At 36.0% G+C, this 24,210-nt stretch overlaps 1 protein-coding gene across 17 annotated transcripts in view; it reads left to right on the forward strand.

Moving 5' to 3' along the window:
* The window catches only part of PPIP5K2 (diphosphoinositol pentakisphosphate kinase 2), a 52,441-nt gene that overhangs the window by 9,111 nt on the left and 19,120 nt on the right, over positions 1 to 24,210 (forward strand). For all 17 annotated transcript variants that reach the window (XM_085214203.1, XM_085214201.1, XM_085214200.1 and 14 more), the window contains 17 exons: positions 1,174 to 1,369; positions 2,087 to 2,177; positions 3,064 to 3,149; positions 6,277 to 6,431; positions 6,905 to 7,006; positions 9,624 to 9,785; positions 10,843 to 10,964; positions 12,475 to 12,576; positions 13,082 to 13,168; positions 14,010 to 14,089; positions 14,179 to 14,284; positions 15,297 to 15,382; positions 16,051 to 16,176; positions 16,273 to 16,394; positions 19,267 to 19,449; positions 21,067 to 21,208; positions 22,299 to 22,522. In XM_085214203.1, coding sequence (XP_085070329.1) covers positions 1,174 to 1,369; positions 2,087 to 2,177; positions 3,064 to 3,149; positions 6,277 to 6,431; positions 6,905 to 7,006; positions 9,624 to 9,785; positions 10,843 to 10,964; positions 12,475 to 12,576; positions 13,082 to 13,168; positions 14,010 to 14,089; positions 14,179 to 14,284; positions 15,297 to 15,382; positions 16,051 to 16,176; positions 16,273 to 16,394; positions 19,267 to 19,449; positions 21,067 to 21,208; positions 22,299 to 22,522 — 2,172 coding nt within the window. The remainder of the gene's footprint in view (positions 1 to 1,173; positions 1,370 to 2,086; positions 2,178 to 3,063; positions 3,150 to 6,276; positions 6,432 to 6,904; positions 7,007 to 9,623; positions 9,786 to 10,842; positions 10,965 to 12,474; positions 12,577 to 13,081; positions 13,169 to 14,009; positions 14,090 to 14,178; positions 14,285 to 15,296; positions 15,383 to 16,050; positions 16,177 to 16,272; positions 16,395 to 19,266; positions 19,450 to 21,066; positions 21,209 to 22,298; positions 22,523 to 24,210) is intronic.

The raw sequence follows: 24,210 nt of genomic DNA on the forward strand, positions 1-24,210 counted from the left end.
CCTTGGATTTGGAAGTAGACGTACTTTACCTTATTGCAGTTTCAGATCAGCTAAGCTTTGCAGGCCTGATTAAGCTTCTGTTATTGAGCTTGATGTCCTAAACTTTGATTATATTTATTTGTGCAATTAGTTGCAAAAAAAAAAAGGACAGTTTTTCTGTAGTATACATTCTCAACTGATGCAGCGTCCTTCGATCTTCAGTTTGAACAGACTCTTCATATCTCTTTCTTCATCATATTGTTTTCATTAAGACCAAACATGCCTTTATTTTTGTTTCTTATCTTATATATCATATATAGAAAATGTATGGTTAAGGTTAATCTTACGTTATGGTTTAGTGTGCTCTGCAAGTATAATGAACTGAGTTGTATTACCAGGTCTTTGTCCAACTCTTAACTTCATCGTGAGTTGTCATGTTATAGGATTTTTAGCTGAATTTTACTGTTTTTTTACTCTGTGACATTCCACTTTAGGAAACGTGATATTAAATTTTCACTGACTGCAAGTGTGTCTAGGAATTTGAAAGCAAAGAAATGTTAACAAAATATTTGACAATGATTAAACTTAACTGGGGAGTGCCATGAAGTACTGGAAGATTCGTAGCTCAGACTGTTCAATGCAATCAGTGTACTTTAGCAAGGAAAGGTAATTGTCTACCTTTTAAAGAGCATTCATTTGAAATAAAAGGTTTTTGTACTTAGTCTGTTTCTTTATTTTAAAACAAATAAATATATTGGCTGTTTTCTTATGAATATCACCAGCAAAGGTTGTTTTTATTTTTTGGTTTTTTTTAAAGCCTCACAACATGAAATAAAACAGACTATAAAGAAGTGCATAGACAGCTTCATTCAGAAATACAGAGTAATAATTCTTAGCATTAATTCCCTTTCTTATTAAGTAATGAACTGAGAGGCCCTGTGACTACAAGATTTAAAAATATTAAACAGTTTAAAAATAAATTGCTGGTTAATTTCACAGGAAGCCATAGCACAATTTAATTTCTAGGCACTTTTTCATAAGGATGCAGAGAGACATGCTGTCTCATTGCAACGTTGCCTTCCAATAAAAACTGACTTAGAGATAGTAAGTGAATTTTACCAGAAAATGCCTCCTCTAAAATTGTGCTGCTCTAACACAACTGCGTTCTGAGAAAACCTTTTTTCCCCTCTTCAGCCACCAGAAAGACAGATTGCAGTTGGAATTTGTTCAATGGCCAAGAAATCAAAGTCTAAACCAATGAAAGAAATTCTTGAACGTCTCTCCATGTTTAAGTACATTACTGTTGTAATATTTGAGGAAGATGTTATTTTGAATGAGCCAGTAGAAAACTGGCCATTATGTGACTGTCTCATTTCTTTCCATTCTAAAGGTAAGTATTTTAATAATACTATAAAAATTTTTGGCATCTAAATACTTTCTTTTCTAACTGTTGTTGTTGCCTGCCAAAATCAGTGGGTTATCCTAGGAGTTGATTACTTCTGCCTTTTTAAACATCAGTTATATTACATTTAAGAATCCAAGCTTCCTAATTGATGCTGTTTTAATTCCTTGAGGAAGTGCTATCTGATGTGGTATTTAAAAGTAGCTATTCCTTTTGTGAAACCAGTGGAAATGATAAGGAGTGTTAAACCAATGCTTACTTTGTCCATTAATTCTGAATGTGTGCTCCTCTTTCTGTGGAGTGTTGGCTCTCTTGAGTTCATCTATCTGTGTTAATATTTAGCTTTTTTTTTTTGTGGGTTTGTGCAGTGAGCCTAAGATGACCAAATGAAAGTTTAAATTTTTGTTTGTTTGTTTGTTTGTTTTTAATTAGGCCAAGTAATAGAAGCCTTAGTTCTGGCTCTAAGAAAATAGAGGGAGTCTGGAGGAGGGAATAGAAGTCAAGACCTCTGCTTTTACTAGCCTACACTGAAAGCCTACAGTTTTGTGATCATGTTAAGGAACTGTTAGTGTTATCTGTAGCTGAGGAAGGAACCATATCCCCTTTTATCACATGAGACTGTTTCTAACTAAAGCTTGGAAAAAAATGTTCCAAACTGTTTACTAATGTTGTCTTGTTTTAATTTATTTCTTAATAATGTTCTAGGATTTCCACTGGACAAAGCAGTTGCCTATGCAAAACTCAGGAATCCATTCATAATCAATGACTTGAATATGCAGTATCGCATACAAGACAGGTAAGCAATGATTACCTCTAAAATTACATTTCTTCTAAGTCAGAATATGAGGATCTGTTGGCATTGCATAACACTGCTTCTACTGTACTGTACAGTAGAACAAATAAAAACACAGCAAATTTTGTTTTCCTAATGTGTTACTAGTTTTCAGTGATATGCATTTAGATGTTCTTTTTCTTTTAATACTTTTATTTTGGTACTCTGAAGGTTACCAAGGTTGTAGTTGAGTAATGTGTTAGTTTAATGTCTAGCAAATGTTAAACTTACGCTTTGGAAAAACAAAGTGTAGCATAGATACTGATAGCAATCATACAACCCTCTATATGTAGCTTACTTACGGAATTTTATTTTTTTTTATGTTCCATGGGAACTTCTGGGAGTTGTTAATACTAGGAGATCATGTGGTCATTCAATGTCAGTTTTCTTCTGGGGCTTTGATCATGCACAGCAAATAATAACAAAACAATAACGAACAAAGTACATAAACACTGGAGCCTTTGGACAGTGTGTGGAGTTGCTATTTTAAATGCCTTTATTTGCTGTCATGCATAAACATTTTCAGTCTCTGTTAGTGTCTTTGACAAGAGAGCTGTTAAAATTGTTTCTCTTCTCAGAGTGGAGAGGACAAGACTGGCACAGTAAATGGCATTTTTACTGGTACTGATGTGGTCACTGCAAAGGAACCATTGTGTCAGTGACCTTTAGTTTGCAGAAGTACAGTACATGTGTATTAAATATGTAATAGTAATATGTTTGCTGTGTAGTGTTATTTTTTTTTTTTTTTAGAAAACAGTTGTATGTATTTTCCTCCTCCCTTCCTCATGGTCTATAAAAATTCAAGTACTGTCAGGTATTGCTGTCATGCTTTGGAACCTTTTTCTTCTAGGAGAGAAGTGTATGGTATTCTTAAAGCTGAAGGCATTTTACTTCCTCGTTATGCAGTTCTGAACCGTGATCCAAACAATCCACAAGGTAAAAACTGATTACAAAACTGTTAACTAATGGCATCTCTTTGTTTCCGCTGGTGAGTGGTGGATACATAGCAGGAAGCTATTTCACTTCCTGGAAGATTAATTCAATGCCTCAGAAATTTCTTATGCAATACTTAAGAGTTAACCCACAAACTTACTTTTGCTGCTTGCTGCCAGGGAAGTGTGAGAAACAGAAAAGGCATTCACACTGTGTAAGCCCTGTTCAGTCATACTGCAAACATGTATATGTTTACAATACTTCTTTGATCACAAACCCAAGGCATAGCATTGTATGACCGCCTATGAAGTTCATTAGCTCTGTCCTCACCAAAACCAGTACAGGTATTCATCTGAAAAGTTGTGCTTCTGAATTATGGATTCACAGTCTTCTTGTAGCCTTCATAGACCAACTAGAACATGAAGGCCTTCCAGCTTGCACTGAGACACATATATGTCACTGTGGAGAGCAGTGTTCATGAACTTAACATTACCCACAATAAACAATTTCAGTTAGGAAATTGGCAGAAACTACTCAGGCTACTGAATGCTTTCCTTTGTAGAATAGAACAGATTAATTTGGTTAGAAGGGATCTACAAAGATCATCAGGTCCAATTGCATGACCTCTTCAGGACTAACCGAAAGTTGAGTGAATTATCCAAATGTCTCTTGAACATGACAAGCATGGAGCACAACACTTCGCTAGGAGGCCTGCTGGACAACCCTCATGGTGAAGAATTTTTTGTGTGTCCACTCCAAGCCTCACCTGTTGCTCTACTTTGTGCCATTAGTATGTATCCTGTTACCAACTACTGGGGAAGAAGGACTGACACTTCCCTTTGTGCTTCCCTTCCACAGGGGGCTGCAAAGAGCAATGGGATTGTATCTTGGCCAGCTTTTTTGCAAACTGAACAACCAAAGTGCCCTCAGCCTCTCTTTACAAGACGTGCCTTCCAGCCTTTTTGCTAGTTTTGTTACCCTCCTCTGCTTGGTTACAAGGACCTTAACATCTTTTGTTTTATAGAGCCTGAATCTGTGTGCGGTATTCAAGGTGTGGCAGCCCCAGTGCTAAATGTAGGAGCAGAATCATCTCTTTCAGCTGACTGACTGTGCTGTATTCAGTGCATTCCAAAATGCACTTTGCCTTCTTGGCTGTAAAAGCATGCTACTGGCTTTATGTTGACCTGCTGTCAGCATCGCCCCCAGGTTACTTTCTGCTGAGCTGTTTTCCAGCACTTGTTTCCCAGCGTCTACCCATGTCTGGCATTACCTCATCCAAGCTGAAGAACTTGGCATTTCCTTGGCATTCCACTGCTGATTACCCAGTGTTCCAATTTATGTAAATTCCTCTGTAAGGCCACTTGTTCAGCCAGAGAGTCAACAGTATCTTTTTGTTATTACTTGCAAACTTGCAGAAGACACATTCTATTCCTGCATCCATATCACTGATAAAAATGTTGAACAGAGCTGGCCCTAGAATTGAGCCCTGGGGAACGCTGCTGCTGTCCAGCCACTGGACAAGTATACAGTTTGAACTGTACTGTTGAGCCAGGTCATTGCCCAGTGTAGTATCCACCTGTCTTCACAGCTGGACAGTTTTTACAGAAGGATGCTGTGGGGGGGTGGTATCGAAGGTGTTACTGAAATAAAAAAGAGCACATCTGTCGCCTTCCTTGTCATACAACCTTATCATAGGAGGAGATCAAATTATTAAAGCAAGATTTTCTCTTCATGAGCAAGCAAACAAATGTTTAAGGGGAAAGTCAAATCTGCAGATAATCTGCTCTGAATATCAATTGTAATTATTTTCTTTTCTGTATTTGAAAGAAATGTAAGAGGTTTTTCTCCTAAAATGAAAACTGAGCAACAATAGGAGATTGCAATGACAGGTCAAGACAGTATGAGATAAACAGTTAGTATAATTGAAGCATTTCCATATTTGTAACTTTTAAGGGACAGAGAATTTTATCTAACAGTGTCTGCCCAATCCTGCAGGAAAAAGACTCATTTATTCTACAGAAATTAAGCCTGCTGCATGCAGCCAACCGGTAGTGGAAAGATCCATTAACTCAAATTCCAAAGACCCTAACAGTCTGTGAAAAGTTCATCTATTATATGTTAAGGTAGTTCTCAGCCTCTTGAAAATATTGTATCTGGCACCACATAATGTTTGCCATTTGGCTGTCATATCTCTGATGTTTCAAAAAAGAGCTCTAAAGAAAAAACAAACAGCCGGGGGTGGTTTCATACTGATGGGCAGCTCTGCTCCACCATGCTGCTCTTTCATCCTTCCTCCTCAGCAGAAATGGGGAGAAAATATGATGAAAATAAAATGGTCATGGGATGAGATAAGAGCAGGGAGATTACTCACTGTGTACAAGCATGTGCAAAACAGATGCAATTTATGGAGATTAATGTAATTTATTGCTGTTGCTAGCAGACTAGAGCAATGAGATCTGAATGCTTATTAAAAGCATTATCTACTTCTTCTGCCTCACCTCGTTCCCCAGGCAATGCAGGGGAATGAGGACTGTGGTCAGTCAGTCCATAACACTCCATCTCTGCCACTCCTCTGCAGTCCTTTTCTCTTGCTCCACTTAGATTCCTCCCACAGCATGCCATCCTTCCCCGTCTGATTCTGTGTGGGCTTCCCATGGCCTGCAGGTTTCCTGGCACAGCTCTGACACAGCTCTGTACCATGGGACCCACCCTTTCAGGCAGTGGGGGGACCCTGTTGGAGCAGTTGGAGAGCTATTCTGACACGGCTGGGCTCTGTGAGCACAGGCCCCCCTCTAGCCCACTTTCCACCCCTATTACCAAAACCTTGCTGCATTACCCTAGTGCCCTATCTTAAAAACAATTTTTAAAAATTTTATGCGTGCAAGATCTGGAGGGAGAATTTCCTGTGTGATGCCACAAAAATCTACAGAAAGCCTAATAATGTAACAAAACTGAGATGTGGTACAGCAGGTGTTCAGCAAATGTTGATTAAGTCTTTGTGCATTAATAACAAATCAGTGAACCAGAGATTCACAGCCTTTTTATTTCAACCTTCAAAATTACTCCAAATCCCTAATAATTTTGTTCCGTGAAAATATTATTACATCTGTTGTTTGCGTTGTTTCTTCAGAATGCAACTTGATTGAAGGAGAAGATCATGTGGAAGTGAATGGGGAAATTTTCCAAAAGCCTTTTGTAGAAAAGCCAGTTAGTGCTGAGGACCACAATGTTTACATTTATTACCCAGCATCTGCTGGGGGTGGAAGCCAGAGGCTTTTTCGAAAGGTGAGGATAGCACTCTAAGACTATGGAGATTCCATCATGTTAAGTGACTATATTCTTGGATATGTTTTAATGACTATAAAAAAGATGAAATTAATTAATTGATGTTGAATTTGAAAGCTAGTCTAGCTTCCCTCCCTGCCCCTCCTCCTCTTTTTTTTTTTTTTTTTTTAAGTTGTAGATGACCAGCAGAATTGCTGAACATGACCTGCCATTGTAGGGGTAGCAGCAGATCAGATAAATGTTCTTCAAGGAAACTTACAGAATGACTGAAGACCCCTGTTCTTTTCAGTTCAGCAGGTGCTAATACTTACAGGTAGAAGAAGCATACACTATCAGTGCATTTGGGTATGATCAAAACCTACTTGCTGTGTTTGGTACAGGAAATGTTCTCCCAGTATAGGTTTGTTATTTTAAGGAGTTTTGCTATTTCTCAGTAGCTTTTGAGTTTATTAATAGAAAAATATTTGTTTCAGATTGGCAGCAGAAGCAGTGTTTATTCCCCTGAAAGCAGCGTGAGAAAAACAGGCTCCTATATTTATGAGGAATTTATGCCTACGGATGGCACAGATGTGAAGGTATGATAACTGCATGTTCTGACTTATATTTAAAGCAATCAAGTACTCCATGAATTTCTCAGTTTTAAAGATAAAAGTAAATCATTGTGTTGAGGATTAATTTTAATTAAGTTTTGGTAGAGTTCATAAGAACAGAATGACAGTTTTATCTAGCTAAACGCAGTACTTATAATATAGAGAAGTTGGGTTACGTTACTGGAATCTGCTGCAGGAGGGTTATGTAACGTAGAAGCACCAGCACTTCTGCAAAAGGATTACTCATCCCAAAGACAGCATGTGGAGGCAAATTAACATTCATTAGTTTAATAGAGAGGTACTCACGTTAGTGGAAGTGGCTCTCTGATATAGTGTCTGCCCTTGAGTTTCCCCCAGCAGATCTGATGACGGCAGACCTGCAGTATGTCCACACCACCTCTTAGCACCATGGCCATATTAACTCGAGGCAGTTTCCCAAGCTAACACAAGTCCTTTCTTGTGGGTTGGTGTCCTGTGCAGGCCATGATCTCTATTTTTCCATACAGCTTATAACTTGACACTTTTTTTGTGTGTGTGATAGTATTAGTATTGTATATACTTTTCTGTGTGAACAGACAGATACTGTCTAGATGTTTTGTCTAAATATTAAAAAAAAAAAATCTGTAGCCAAGATACATTTTACCAAATAAGGTATTCTTATAATTAATAATCAAAAGGTATTTAATAAAATGATATGAAGTTGGAAAAGTAATGAGTTGTGCTTTTCTGTAATTATTTTTACTCTTTTGTTTATTTTCTAAGTAGATATAAAGCTTAAGCATCATAAAAGAATGAAAAGCAGTAACACCACAAGTTCTACCTATGGAGATTGCCTGCTCTGTGTTAGTTCTGGCTGTTTTAAGCCCAGCACTGAATAAGTATAATGAGTGTTTTACCATATACATGAGAGATCACCGTATTTAGACAAAGAGTGGAAGTTGAGTGTATGATCTAATCCAATCTCATGCCAAATAAGCCCTTGAGAAATTGCAGTCAACTTCTTTCACCTGGAGATACATGAGGGTGACGCTAATTTTGTGTTCGCAGGCAAATCCTCCCCTTCCTAAAGATGTTCTGCTTAGTCTTCATATGATTTCAGTGGAACAATTTACTCTAGGTTAATCTGAGTCTATGTAAGAGCTTTACAATATGTTTCCAAGGAGAAAAGTTTATAGAAACTTGAAGAGATGCATATGACTTGAGGGTTGAGCCTGTTTTGAGTGCTGTTAAATGGTAAACATCAAACAGCATCTGCAGACTTGAACACCACATGTAAATAATGGATTTATTATTTTTTAATAACAAGACTGTCAGCTTTACGCTACACAGTTTTATCCAGCTCATTTTCGGCATCTGTTTTCCTTCTAATCTCAGCTTGCTAGCAGCCTAAGTATTACAATTGTCATTCAAACAGGAGATTCTCATTCAGGTCTTCAAGGATATTGATAATATTCCGTGCCTTAAAGTCACTGTCTAAGACACATTTGTTATGATTTCTTTTTCAAATGATGTCTTACAGGACTTTGCATCTGATAGTTGTCTAAGGAAGCATAGCTGCCTACTGCTGCTCTGTTAAATCCAACATGAAAGGAAAACCTGCTAGAGACTAGCCATATTTAGTATGCATACTCTCAGTATCACTTTATAATCTCACATTGTTGAAGGCATTATATGTAAGGAATGTTGTCAGCTTAGACTTCCAAAGACCATGCAGAAAGATATAGTCACAACTAGTGTAGTTTCTTCATCTAACCCAGGCCATTATTCTATCTCGTAAGAACTAAGAAGTTATCAAGAATATGGCAGTTCTCATGACAGCAGTTTTGTTTGAAAGTGGTTATAATGTTTGATAGCAGTCATCTGTTTTACCTGAGTACTTTTTTTTGGTCAAAGATTAAGTCTTGTTTTCAAGTACAGTAACAGTATCCTGTTTACTGAGAGCTGTTGGTGAGTCTGTTAATGCACAGGCCCAGCTACTTGATTGAAGTGAGTATTAAAATTGTAGCACAGGAGGTAGTACAAGCATTCTGCTGTCTTGTAATGCCAAAACTGGGCAGATTGTTGCTTCATTCAGTCTTACCTAAAATATGAAAGTATTTTTTTAATTAATCATTTAGTCCTACTGCCAGGTTTATATAATCAGCAGAGCTCAAATTATTCTTGAGTTAATCTGCTTTCCAAGTACTGCAGATGTTTTGAAGAGAAAAACATTCTTTATCTCTTTGTTGCCATAATTAAGGAATTAATTTTTGTTCATCAAGTTTTATGTTTTATTTTCTTTATGTGTGCTTCAACTTCATCCTCAGTGGCCACTAAAGAATGGGTGCTCTCTGAATGCCGTACCATTGAGAAAGGTACTTCAGAGCAGAATTATCAATGATAAACAACTACTAGTATCTTCACAGAATCATAGAATATAAGGTTGCATAGGACCTCTGAAGGTCATCTGGTCCAAACCCCATGTGCAAACAGGGACATCTAGAAGAGACTGTGCTGTGCGATTGCAGTGATTATCACATTTGAGATAAATTCAGAAGGATGTATGGATAAGTATGATGCAACTTAATTACACTGAATCAAGAGTTGTTCTTTTTTGATAAAGGTGTACACAGTAGGTCCTGACTATGCTCATGCTGAAGCCCGGAAGTCCCCAGCTCTTGATGGCAAGGTAGAGCGGGATAGCGAAGGAAAAGAAGTGAGGTATCCAGTCATCCTGAATGCAAGAGAGAAGTTAATTGCTTGGAAAGTATGCCTTGCCTTTAAGGTAAGCTGATTACTTTCCTATCTGATCAAACGTTTAATGCTAATTAATTGTTTACTACCTGAAACTTCTGTAGAGTTTAAACGTCCAGAGCAAGCAGTGATACTGTATGCTTTGTGCCCCTGATAAGGCATATTTTAGACTTTCAGCAGAAGATGAAAAGTTGGACTTCCACAGTGATGTTTTTCTAATGCAAAAAAAAATGTTTTAAATGCAGTGAGTTCTGCATGTGTTGCTTAGTTGCATGAGTTTCCTGTATGTTTCCTTACATGTCACTCTTGTGCTTTGCTAATCCATGGTGTATCTGTCCTATGCATAACCATATTAGTGGTTTCTAATTAGGGAAATGCATCTTCAGTAGTCAAGTTTTTGCTGCTCTTGTTACCTGGTATCTGCGTTGGGCCTCAGTAAACATTAATTTCGCATTGACCTGCCTAGCTTTTCTTTATTCAAAGTGTTTGGTAGAGTCCATTTTTGTATAGTTCTGAGTTTCCTGTATTAAAACTTCATTCAGTCTTTTCCGTCCTTTTTAGACTTCTTATTGAAAAACTGTCTTTCAGTCTGTCTCATAAAGGGTTGCAACCATGATAGTACACTAGAGATTGTGGACAACTATTACCTAGCAAAGGGGACTTTGAAATTGTATTTAATATCTTTTATTAACAGTATCAATACTAGGTCTTTAGCAAGACTATCCTATACAATTTAAATTTGGACAAAAATGTCTTTATTAATGTTTTATCATTTCTTGCCTATCACTCTTAAAAACAGTGTGTAAGGGAAAAGTCCACTGTCCAACTGGGAACTTGTAAATCTATAATTGCCTAAGCTATATATTTTCAAGGCTAAGCTTGTGTGCATGTGAACTTGATGCAAAATACTGATTCTGCTGGGGTCATATAGAAGGTTTAATTTAGTTTGGGGGTTAACAAAGTTAGTAGGTAAGAAGATGTTTACATGTTGAGCAAGCCTAATGAGGAATTGAAAAAAAGTTTTAAGTATAAAATAAGAAAACTTAAGGAAAGTGATCAATGACTTGAACTCTTATTCTTAAAAACAGCAAACAGTTTGTGGCTTTGATTTACTGCGTGCTAATGGACAGTCATATGTCTGTGACGTGAACGGCTTCAGTTTTGTGAAAAACTCCATGAAATACTATGATGATTGTGCTAAGATACTGGGGTAAGAGTTTATTGATTTACTTCAGGAGTTTTGCCTGTTCATTCTGTTGAGTGTAACTATAGATTATATACTACTTACTCCTTATTCCTAAATAATTATTTAAAATTAATTATTTAATAAAATAAGTAAGATTTTTGATAAGTACTAAAGAAGAACTAAGAACTGTAAATCTATAAATAAATCATAAATCATCTAAAACATCTAAGTGTTCTGGAGGTGTTGAAAGCTAACTAAGTAACGTGAAGGGATTAATTTTTTAAAGGTAGTTGAGATTTTTTTCAAGTAGAGAAGTACCACTGGATAATTATGCATGCTGCTGTTTAGTACGTGCCCAAATTGATGCGTTTTGTCCTTGATCTGAAGCTGGCATATGTATTTCATACCCTTATATCCAACTGGATGTAGTATCAAGATATCTTCTATCATACTGCGTTTCCTCTGTTGTACTGGGAGGAGGCAAAATAGTAGATCAAGCAGAATTGTTCTGAACTTTATAACAGTGAAATGCAACCCTCAAATAGGACTGATCCCACTTTGGCCAGCTAAATTGCTTTCACAGTGAAATTGCACTGATAAGATAAAGCATGACCTTTCTCATTATCAAATGATCTGACATAATATCTAAATTGAAGAAGAGATAAGGTAAAATCATAGTTAATGATTGTAGTCTTCTTGTTTTAGGCCATTTTTTGACTTAAGAGTTAGAATTCTATTTTGAGTTCTCAATTATTTAAGTTGCTGTAGATGTTGAATTCTCTTTTAAAAAGTTTTCCTACCATTTTTTCCTCATGTTTATATGTAGTACAATACAGTATATGTAATACAAAGAAGTAGATTTTATTTTTCTACCTTTTTATAAACGAAAGCTTGAGTAGTGCTAATTCAAGATGCACATTTTTTCTTGATCTATTTACTGCTTTTTAATGTAGATATGAATTTGAATTCAATATATTTTGATAAAATACTTGGAAATAGAACGTTAGCAAGATATAATAAGCTCCTGTATGTAGAAGCAGAGTTATCATTTTGTAGTTAGGTTATTCACATTTTTTCCAGTTTTACCAACAAACTTTTTTGAGAAATGAAATTATCGCTAAAGCTACCAGTTACTCTTTGATTAACATGGCTTGCTCATTTTCAGGGACTTTCAGTTTGATAATGGAGTCAGATATCTGAATATTTAAATAAACTAGACCAAACTGTTTCCATGGAACAATTTTAGGAGCTGGAATTCAAAGACTGAAGTTGCTTAAGTATCTTGTGCTGTTAGGCTAGTATTAGCTCTGTTGCAGTTTCAGTAGCTTTAAATTATTCTGTAATTACATTTTTGTGTGTCTACAATTAGAAGAAAAACACTTATTTTTCTCTTTAGGAGAGACATACTGTGATAAGTACTCTAAAACTACTTAGATAAAATTGCACATGTATAAATATGTTTGTTATGGAGCACGTGTGTGTTCTGTAAGATGTTCTCTAAAGTTTTTTTTTTTTCTTTTTAATTTTTCTGTAGAAATATCATAATGAGAGAACTTGCTCCCCAGTTTCAGATACCATGGTCGATTCCATTGGAAGCTGAAGATATCCCTATCGTGCCAACCACCTCTGGGACAATGTAAGAGAATAGTAGCAACACCTGAATTGTGGAAAATCCTAACATAACTATTGTGTGCATTGTTTTTTCTCTTCACAAGGTATACCCATTTTGATGAAAACAAGGAAGGAATCACAATTGCTATGCCAGCAATCAGAATTTCTGATCCTTAGTCAAGCTGAGTATAGAACAGCAGATTTTCAAGTGTAGCATCTTCTGTGCATAGCTTCCTTCACTGCTAATCATTTTTCCAGCACCAGCTTAATATGCACTTCTAATAAACATGCTCTCTCATTTAGTGAACTTCAAAATCATTTTAAAATGTTACCCAAGTAGTTACTCAAGTCTTAAAATCAATATGTGTATTTTATACTTCACATCACTTTCAGTTAACCTTATATTCTTGCATATCCTCCTTTCACTTTAGTAGTTATGTCAGATAATGACAACTTTGTCAATTGTTCTGATTCATAGTGGTTTTAATAATAAATAAAAATTTCATTTATAAAATTGTGAAACATTTCAGGATGGAGCTTAGATGTGTTATAGCTGTAATACGTCATGGAGACCGAACACCAAAACAAAAAATGAAAATGGAAGTAAAACATCAAAAGTAAGTTGAACTTTGATAAAAGCTCGTTTCTTGGGGATGTGTAAGCAATGAATTAAGCAGAAAGTCCATCATAGAAGATATTTTTTGTTCTATTTTCTCTGTCTTTTAAATTTAGCTGTTGTCTTTCCACCTAATTAACAAGCATGCACCTCCTTCTAAGAGGACTGTCAGATTAGATTTTCAGACTTTCTTCATTGCATGATGCGCTTTGTAAATAGTCTTGTTTGATTTTAATTTTAATGAAAATATATTTGTTTCCATACATTTCTTTGTGAGTAATCAATAGAGAATATTTCTGATTCACTGTTTGACTTTGACTTCTGACTTTGTTTTTATTGTATGTTTCCTGTGTGACTTGCTTTTTATTGTACCACTTTTTTGTCTCTTAATTTTGTCAAAATTTGATTACTGTGTATTTCTGGTAGATACCATTTTTTTTAGCATTCAGAAGTGCCTGGAATTAGGTGCAGTGTCAGTAGCTTGTGTAGTCACATACACCTGCTTTAAATATACATATGAGTGCGTGTGTGTGTGTGTGTGTGTGTATCTCTATTGAGGATTGTTCTTGAATGCTAAGGTGAATCACTGCTGTGTATTCTTTCCTTTTTGTATTTAACACAGTCAGTAAGAGAATGGTTTTTTGTACTCAAATTTCTCTAAAGTATTGAGGACTTTCTTGAGAAATGAGATTTGAATAAAAGATCACTTGAGCTATTCAGATTTTAATATGCTTTTCAAATAATGTAAAGCTACTAATTTCAGGCCATTTTAGGTTTAAAGGCTATGTGTTTGACAAATATTTTAGGTTATTAAATGCATATGTATATTCTTTCTCCTAAAGATTTTTTGATCTCTTTGAAAAATGTGATGGATATAAATCTGGAAAACTAAAACTGAAAAAACCAAAACAGCTGCAGGCAAGTTTGTCTCTATTTTCTTGCTCTAGTGTTTTATGACAAATAGAAAATAATCTGTCTTAAATTAGTCCTTTGTTTGCTTTCTTTAGGAAGTGCTTGATATAGCAAGGCAACTCCTTGTGGAACTTGGGCAGAACAACGATTCTGAAATTGAGGAAAGTAAAGCAAAACTTGAACAGTTAAAGACTGTGTTAGAAATGTAAGTGTCTACTTGCAGTCTTCATAGCAACAAAGACATATCTGTTATTTTGACCTGTTTGACCAGTTACTGCTCAGCTGCAATGATTATTAACTATGTAATGTTCAATAGTAATTGAAACAGATGGATCTTTTTCAAAGAACAAGAAAGGATGTCCTGTTTGACATTGTGAAGGAGACTGAGCCCTCTCTGTGTTTTCTCATTATCTTTTTAATGGGACTTACTGTTTAATCCATCTAGTATCTCAGTGTGCTTTCTTCTTGAAAGAGGTTAGGTTTTGGGTTTGTTTTTTGTTTTGGTTTGGTTTGGTTTTTTTTGCATGCTTAAATACTTGAGTGTAGGGTTTGCCTCTTAGCTATGTGTGGCATAATGAAGTTCTTGGAGCCAGTAGGAACTTTCACTGTGTTCAGCAAACTGTACAGACTGAGGATTCCAAAAAATAAAGCTTTGCGTATGAAGCCTGAAGTATTTAATAGAAGGAAATAAAGGCTTCAACGTTTGTTAATATTCTGAGGTCTCAAGACTTGACAGGTGGAAGATAACTTCAATTTTTAGAAATTAGGGCAAATACAATTAATTATTCTTGAAATTTATGAAGATTACTTAAAATACTGAGTTTTACTTGAGAACTTCTCTGGCTGGTGAGTGGCCATCTACACTGCCAGATCAGATTCTGTGTACTTGATAGCTAACATAGTTGTAAACTGCGTATGCAGTCTGCAAATGCATAGACAGTTTTATTTTCATTTCTATGCTTGGTGTGCTGAAAATAATAATAATATAACATTTGGGAATGTTTCTTCACGTAAGATTTGTTAGGTATGTATTTTCATGTGCTTCATGAATAAGGTTTGATTTAAGACTGCAGTGCTAAATGGTGGTCAAATGCTTAAATGAATGACCAACGTAGTTTTATTATATTCCATTTCAAGAGCACAGTAGCTTTGAGTTTGTACAGGAGAACAGTTTTTTTTCTCTTTTCCTTTCTCATCTCACCCTGTTCCTTCTTCAGGTATGGGCATTTTTCAGGCATAAATCGCAAAGTTCAGTTAACGTATCTTCCTCATGGCTGCCCAAAGACTTCCAGTGAAGAGGAAGGTGTAGTATTACTTTAGTGTATATTCACTTATGAACATATGTATTTACATATACTTGTGGTATAATGTCTTGATATTAAGAAGAAGCAGTAAGTTGATTTGAATCAATGTTTGTGTTGATGGCAAATACTCAGCAGTCTCTAAATGTACTGAATCATACGCCTAAAATTATGTAGTAAATTTACATTACAACGCTGTTTTTTTTGTAACGGAGAACGGGGAAGAAGCTTCAGTGATTCACCAAAAATGGTGTATTGGGAGAAAGATGAGAAAATTCTGCTTATCATTTATTGCTGTCTTTAAAATTTTTCTGAGCTCTTTCTGATCTTTGTTCCACGGTCATTAACTTCATTAACTGAAATAAGCCTGGGTATTTAAAATCTTTTTTTTTTTTTTTTTTTCTTTTTTTTGACTCAATATTTGTTTTAGGCTTCTTACTCAGTATTTTACACTTATTTTTTCTATGTAATGCGATTATTTCAGATTTCTCTCTTAAGTGCCATTTTAGTTCTCTGGTTCAGTATCTTCTTAATGTTAGAAAGCTAGTAAGGATTCCTAATGTTAAAGAGGCTCTTTGCTAGCCTTCAAAGTTCCAGTATTTTTGTTTATGTGCAAAAAAAAATTTATAATATACTTCTCTACTAAACTCCTCTCTCTGTATGCAATTAGATAACAGAAGAAATGAACCATCCCTCCTACTGGTTCTAAAATGGGGAGGAGAACTGACCCCTGCAGGCAGGGTTCAAGCAGAGGAGCTTGGAAGGGCATTCAGGTGTATGTATCCAGGTGGACAAGGTAAAAAAAAAATTAAAAATGTGCTGGATGGCATAAATCCCTTTTGAAGATAATAAAGTGCAAAATGAGAATCTAAGCTAAATGTTTGTTTGGTAGGAGATTATGCTGGATTTCCTGGCTGTGGTTTACTTAGATTACATAGCACTTACCGACACGATCTCAAAATCTATGCTTCTGATGAGGGAAGAGTTCAGATGACTGCAGCAGCTTTTGCAAAGGTACTGTGTCAATTGTAACATTCTGAAATTTTCTAGCTTATTTCTTCTAAAAATTTATGGAGATTTATTGTTTATTATAAACACAGAGACTGTGTGTTTTTTTGTTTTTGTTGTTTGTTTTTAAAATAAGGTATTTTGAAAGATTATTTAGTAATATGCAAGAAAGTTTCCAGTTAATGTGCCATGCTTTGAAGTTCTTCGAGCCATTGCAGTCAGGTTTTCATTACACAGTAATAGTAGTATGCCATAGTTCTTTTGCAGTAAACAAACAACAAAACAGAGAAACATTTTTAGTTTGCATCTTCCTTATTTCTTTAGGGCTTGCTTTCTGAAAAGTTCATGAAATTTTGTCAGATTTCTTTGATAAATTGTATGTGTGATGGGTAAGAGCACAGGCATTATAACTGAGTTAATACATTAATTTTCCCTGAGCAAAAATTATGATTTTCATCTGATTCAGTGAACTGAACCCAAAGATCTGGGGTCCTGAAAGCAATTTTTTCATGGAAACCATCTTTCTCTTATTGACTAATAATCCTATAGAGGTAGTGAGAGCATTTGAAGCTATCAGAAATATGGAATTAATAAACAACTTTGAAAATATTTAAATGAGAAATTGTAGAAACTAAAGATTAATTTGATTTGGGTTTTGTTATTGTTTTTGTATGTGTGTGTTTGTTTTCTACCAGTTTAAATAATTTATGTAAAAGCTAAAAGGATACTTTTTAAGTTCAGAACTTCCTACATCTCCAGTGTTTGCCAAAGTGTTCCTTTACCCCTCTTCATGCTAGGCAAATTCCTCTTTTGCTCCTCTTCCCAAGTAGCCTTTTTCATGTATAATAGTTCCACTATTAATAATTATATTTGCTTCCTTCTTGCAGTGATACAGATCTTGAATTGTTTGAGAGAACTCAGAGCAAGTGCTACATTTATGTGAATGATTTTCATAAATACAGAGTGATAAGAGTGAGTTAGGTGAGAGGGATCCTCTGTAGGTCATGTAGTTCAGCTTCAGACAGCACAAGGTTGGCCTGAATGAGGCAGCCTTCAACAGTATCCAGTCAAGTTCTGAGCATCTACATGAATGAAGATTCCACAGCCTCTCCAAGTTTTTAATTCCACCCCTTCATTCTCAGGTAGTTTCCCTATTTCTTCTTGGCAGCCGATCCCTGCCTTTACCTTCCCTGTATTCCTTTTTAATCCATGCTGACTTTCTACATGACTTTCCATATCTCAGGTTGGACTGCTTTTGAGGATTTTGTCCTTAGGGACAGCTTTTCTGTGCACCTTTGTCCTTTGGGATACTCTTCCCCAGGAGTTGCATGAAAAGCTGAAGTACCATCATTTGCAGGGGTTCTGATACAATTATTTGTCTTTTTCTCTAAGAATTTGTCACAGTATCATGGTTTCTATTGCCAAGGCTGCCACTGACCTTCACTTTCCTGACTTTCTGAGAAACAACTCCAGGAAAATGTCTCAGCTAGATAGATAATCAGTATCCTTTTCCATGGAATTGTCCTGGATGTTCTTCAGAAATCTGGGATTCTTGTCACCTGCAATATTGCTCATGCATTAGGTATCCAGAATTAAGTATTAAAAAAGGTATGAAATCAGGAGACATTCTTAGCTTAAGAAGGCTTCAATTTCCTCTTTTAGTTGGGTGGTCTGTAGCAGAGGCCTGCCTTGATATTACCATTTATCTGTCCTTTCTGAACTGACTTGTAACTGGTTTGAAAGCAAAGGTCCCAGTGGTCAAGTCACTTCTTTATACAGAATCCAGTTCTTCCTCCATGCCTTCCTGTAACTGTTGCAAAGCTCCCCTCATGTGAGCTACTCCACCTGTCTCTGTGATCTTCGTAAAATTAAACCTTTGCAGTGTTCAGAATTTCTGTTCCCCTTGTTTGTTTCCATGCTGCATGTGCTGGTGCACAGATATTTCATGTGGACAGCCATCTGTCCTGCTTTCTCCACAGTCAGCAGACTTGAGGGGAACACCACTCCATTTCCGTACTTACCTCAGTGCCCTTCTGTTGCCGGAAGAGTCACAAAAGTTTATTTTGGAAGTCTCCATCCACTTTTTGTTTAGCTATAGAATTTCATTGTCCTTCTATTCCACACAGGGTTTGAGCTCTGTAGGATTTCTGCAAAGGGTTTGTGTGTGTCCTCTGTGTCTTCTCAGATCATACTCAGTCTCCTTCCATAGCTCCTTCATCTGGTTCTTTGGACCAGGGCATGTCCCCCAAAAGTCGGGTTGCTATTGTACCATTCACCCCCTGTTACCTGAGACCTAGACAGCTATGGCCTCCCAGAAGCACTCTTGGCAAGATGCCAGGGTCTCACACTGGGGATCACTTTCTAAAGGCACATCACCATCACTGTTGCATCAGCTGAAGCAATCCTACACACCAAGGCAGTGCTTTCATAGAATCTTGAACGGAATCACAGAACATCTTGAGTTGAAAGGAACCTTAAGGATCATCAGGCTCCAACCCTTCTGCCAAAGGCAGGGTTGCCAACTGCTAGATCAAGCAGTAGATCAGATTGCCCAGGGCCCCAGCCTGGCCTTAAACATCATTAGGGACAGGGCATCCACAGCTTCTCTGGGCAACCCGTTCCAGCACCTCACCACACTCTCAATAAAGAACTTCCCCTTAGATCTAATCTAAATCTCCCTTCTTTAGTTTAAAACCATTCCCCCTTGCCCTAACAGACCATTCGCCCTTGTCCTAATGGCTAAGTCCCTGAATATCTATGCTATAGACAACTAATATAATCTTGAGTTTAAATTAGTATTTTGAGTGGATTTTTTATTTATTTTTAAGGTACTGTTATTATTGCATGTTTGTTTGATTAATAATATTATTTGCTTCAGGGACTACTGGCCTTAGAGGGCGAGCTGACTCCTATTCTTGTCCAGATGGTAAAAAGTGCTAATATGAATGGTCTATTGGACAGTGACAGTGATTCTTTAAGCAGCTGTCAGCATCGTGTTAAAGCAAGGCTCCATGAAATTCTCCAGAGAGACAGAGAATTTACTGCTGATGACTACGATAAGGTTAGAACATAAGTAGTTTTCAGTGAAATGAAATGAATAGACAAGTAAATACTTACATTAAAATAATGAGCAGTTGTTTTATATATGTCCTTTGAAAAACCGTGTATGTGTTTGCAAGTAGTTTGATCAAAGAAGAAAGCAGTAGCAATTGTGGTATTAGATATTTTGAGCTATTGAAGTTTGACTGATCAGAATGGTTACAAACTTTAAAGTAGGAATATAATCGATGGTAGGGACCACATTAGTAAATCTTTTTCATTGCCTTTTTTTTTAATTATTCAAGGGATAAAACTGTATTTTTATACTTTTTTTTCTAGTCATCACTTTGACCTTTTTAACAAGTTTGTGATACTGTATGCTGTATCCTTGTGCTGGTATCCTACAAGGCCTTTTTTCTGACTGTAAAAAATAAGAGGCAGAAAATCAGTAGAATAATTCCTTACAAGTGAAAGGAAATGTCTCATTATCATAATAACCTAATGCATAATAAAGTAGTTAATGTTGACATGGTATGATCTGCATGATTGTTCTGGTTTAAATGAAGGTACCTCGGATGTGGTCTCTGTAAGTTTTAGCTGATATTTTCTAAAATGTGTTGAGAGCAAATTATTGAATAATAATTATACTAGCTGTATGTATGCTCTTTGTGGACTTATTTAAGTATGTAGATTAAAAGAATGAGTCAAACCATTGCCAGCAGTAGATTTTGCAGTACATGGAAAAAATGAAAGGTTACAGGGTTTCAAATATTTATTTTCCCATTTTTTGCTCTGTATAGATATAGTGGGATGTAAAAGAAGATTGAAACTATAGTGCATTCTCTTTCAAGATAGTCACTGAGAGGGACTAATGCTTGAGATTATAAAGTGATAATATCTTTTCTGTATTTTTTCTTATTTTCTTTCTTTCTTTTTAACTTACCTGCAATCAGGTAAGTTAACAATTTGCTTTTGCTTTTTTGTTATATTTTGCTTTCTCCATGCCGGAGCATTATTCCTATGGACATAATAGAGAGGTAGGAACTGCTGTGAAGAAGATCTTGGGATACATTTGTGCTTAAAAGGGTTTATTTTTGTCTGTGTTTGTGGGAATATGTCCTATCCAAACAGAAAGCTAAGCCGGGAGGAATCAGCTTTTTTTCCAGGTGTCTCATTCTTCCTTCTACTTAGGCTAATAACTGCATAGAACAGTGTGGGTTTTATTGAGATACATAGGCTAACTGTACTTTCTTATAAATCTTATTAGTTGAACAAAAGTTACAGAAAATTGGTAAGTATATACAGAATCAGAAGAATGCTTACAATTTTCTTATAATTTTCTACATCTTAGTACAGAGTGGAGTTTTAGGAACTCTTGAAGCTGCTCTTGTTTATTGTATGAGATTACTCATAATTTCTTGACATCTTCGAATCTCTAGTAAAACTTAGAACTTTTCAGTATATTTTTGAATCTTAGTTTCTCTAAGGACGTAGGTGATTGAGAAATGGTTTCAAAAATTAACAACCTGCATCGGTGTCTTTCATCTGATACTTAGAATCGTTAGTATTTTCCATCTTATTTCCAGAGTTTGTTTGTTTGTTTTTAATCTAATGAGTTTGTGTTTATCTCAAATTGCAGCTTACACCATCTGGAAGCCTCTCATTGATAAAATCAATGCAGGTTATTAAAAATCCTGTTAAGACATGTGACAAAGTCTACTCCTTGATCCAGAGCTTGACTTCTCAGATTAGGCAAAAAATGGAAGAACCAAAGTCTGCAGGTATTTGAACAGTTTTTTGTAGCTGTATGTAGTTTCTCTTGTTTGCATTTGAGAGAAAACTGCAATATAACCCTTCTGCAGTACAGTGGCTTTTAGCAGAACTTTTCAGCGATGGCATACGGATTTTCACAATCTGTTTCAATATGCATAATTTTACAGTAAAAAGCAGGAGGAACACTTGGTCATATTGCAGGTAAGAACTCTTTGTGGCATTCAGAAGTTCAGGCTAGTTGTCAGGTTTTACAGAAATTCTTTACACTGAAATTTGTAACTCAGCAGTCCACAGAAGAAATAGGCAAAGCAGATGGTAAGAAAGCTAAGTTTTACAGGTATGCTTTTACGGTTAAATATCTTTGCTGAAGATTTGTTACTCCCTGCAGATAACGCCCAGAAGTACTGCATAGAATTATGCTCTGTTTTAATGGTGTTGAACCAGTGGAAAAGGAAAACTGAAGCTGGGAGCAACCACATTGCATTTTCTGTTTTAAGCTAAATATTTGAATATTTGATATCTGGCATTCTTTGCAGTGCATTGCATACAAACATCTACACTTCTGAGGTTGAACCCTGAAAGTAGAACCTGTAGACAATATCATTCATTTTTGTCTGTTTGATCCAGTCTTCTGTCCTGCAAATGAGAATAGTCCATCCTTTCTGCCAGTCTTTTACTGCTGACACTTGGAAGAGAGCAATAAATTGGATTTGCATTCTGCTCTGAAACAGAGATGTTGTCGTCTGCCTCTTCCTTCCTCTTGGAATTTTCTAATAGTGGGATTTTATTTTAATCTTTCTTTTTTTATAATTATTATTTTAATTATCATATGTTCTGTAGGACACTTTATTCTTTGTGTTGTAGCTTTGTTTAAAGGGCTAGTGGTACAGTGCAACAGGGAAGTGTCTGCTGTCTTGATGTAATTAGATGATTTCAACAGTAAAATTAACAATATGCACATCTGTTCTCTCAGAAATAGTACAGTTACTTACTTTTACACTTTTAAATGTACTTTACAATTGTTTTCAACTATTATTATCATGTAATTAACCTTTTTTCTGTTATTTGGATACTCCTGATTACTTACTGTTTACCCAGATATTCAACTGTACCACAGTGAAACACTAGAACTGATGCTGCGCAGGTGGGCCAAGCTGGAAAAAGACTTTAAAACAAAGAATGGAAGATATGATATTAGCAAAATTCCTGATATTTACGACTGTATAAAATACGATGTGCAGCACAATGGCTCCTTAAAATTAGAAAACACAATGGAATTATACAGACTTTCAAAAGCTTTAGCTGACATTGTGATTCCTCAGGTAAACATGAAATAGAATACTTTATCATCTTTTAACAGACTGTATGCAAGATGTAAGACTTTTCTATAAAAAGCCCCTATAATTTCACCTCTTATTTTCTGATTACAAAAAGCTTGTTTTGTGTAAGAAAAATTTTGATTCATAATTCACTGAATTGTGGTCAGAGTGATTTCTTCCAACTTAAGCTGTGAACATGTCTGCCTCCTCTTCTTCAGTGTATTAAAGTGATGTGGTTCATCTCAAACATTCTTCATGGATGTAAGCAGAGCCCACGTGGACAACTATGTACTCTTAAATCACATTTAATTTAATTCTTGCTGCTTTTCACAATTTTATTTTCGGGTTTTTTGCAACTGACATTGAATCTTAATCTATCTAATTTTAATTTACTTAAACAAGTTACATTTAGAAAGACCTTTCTGCTACTTCAAAATACTATCACTCCCTGATAAAAATGTACACTTTAAGTTTCACAGAATTTAAGGACAGATGTACTAGTTAAACTTCTCTGGACTGCAGTCTGTTAAATTCAGATAGTGCTAAATGCTGTAGACTACAGGAAATTAAATTGTATTGTAGTGTAGGACAGAACATGCAAAAGATGTCCAGAAGCGTCCTTGAAATTATATACTGGTCTAACAGGGAGGTATTACTCATTTTCTGCAGCAAGTGAGGGAACTTCTTTTCATGCCCATTTCTCAAACTGCCTGGCAGCAGGGAGGATGAAAAGAGCAATAATTCTAAGTGTACTATGTGTATTATGTGGATGATCTGCTAAGCTTAATTTTGAATAGAGTATAAGGGAAGAGTAACTAAAAATAAAAGGAAGGACGAAAATAAAAGAATGCTTGTAAACATGCATAATCCATATGGAAAAGTGCTTACTCTGCTTTCTGGTGAAACCAAAAGATCCATGAAAATGATGCAAGCACATTCATACCATATGTAGCACAGACTGAGAAGCTTCTTTAATATGTTGTTTTTTACCGTTGTAAAAACCGTAACAGATACAGTGTGTTCCAGTTGTGTTTAACTGCCATTTTAGCGCTATTTGATGTGAATAGGAGATCCTCTGCGGGGTATTTTAACTCAGACTAAAGTAGACATGAAATAAGTAATGTGCCTGTCTTCACTGTCTGGGAAAAAAGTAGGTAATTGAAATGAAACCCACCATACATGTCTAAATCTGTATGGGAGAAAGAATAATATTTTTTTGATCGTATCACTTTGATCGTACCACTTCATCCACTTTTGTGGATGAAGAAGTGTTTCTCTGTTTCATCTCAAATAGGAAAAGGGAAAGCCTCTTCTAACTTAAAAGTGGGTCAGATGCAATAAAGACATTAAACAGAATTGTTTAACTGTTTGCAGTCAGAACAATAGTAGGTAGCTAACTGAATAACTGCATACTGGTTAGGGGCTGACCTGCTAGCAAGGAGATCTGCAGAGAAGCATCTGGGTGTGCTGCTGGACAACTGCCTGGTGCCCTTGTGGCCAAGAAGGCTAATGGTATTCTGGGGTGCATTAAAAAGAGTGTGGCCAGCAGCTTGAGGGAGATGATCCTCACCCTCTGATCTGCCTTAGTGAAGCCATACTGCATCCAGTTCTGGTCTCTTCAGTCCAAGAAAGAAGGGAACTTCTAAAAAAAAAAAAAAAAAAAAAAAGTCCAGAGGAGGGCCACAAAGATG

This window comes from Meleagris gallopavo, chromosome Z (assembly GCF_905368555.1).
Source record: "Meleagris gallopavo chromosome Z, MGAL_WU_HG_1.1, whole genome shotgun sequence".
NCBI classification, from domain to species: Eukaryota; Metazoa; Chordata; class Aves; order Galliformes; family Phasianidae; genus Meleagris; species Meleagris gallopavo.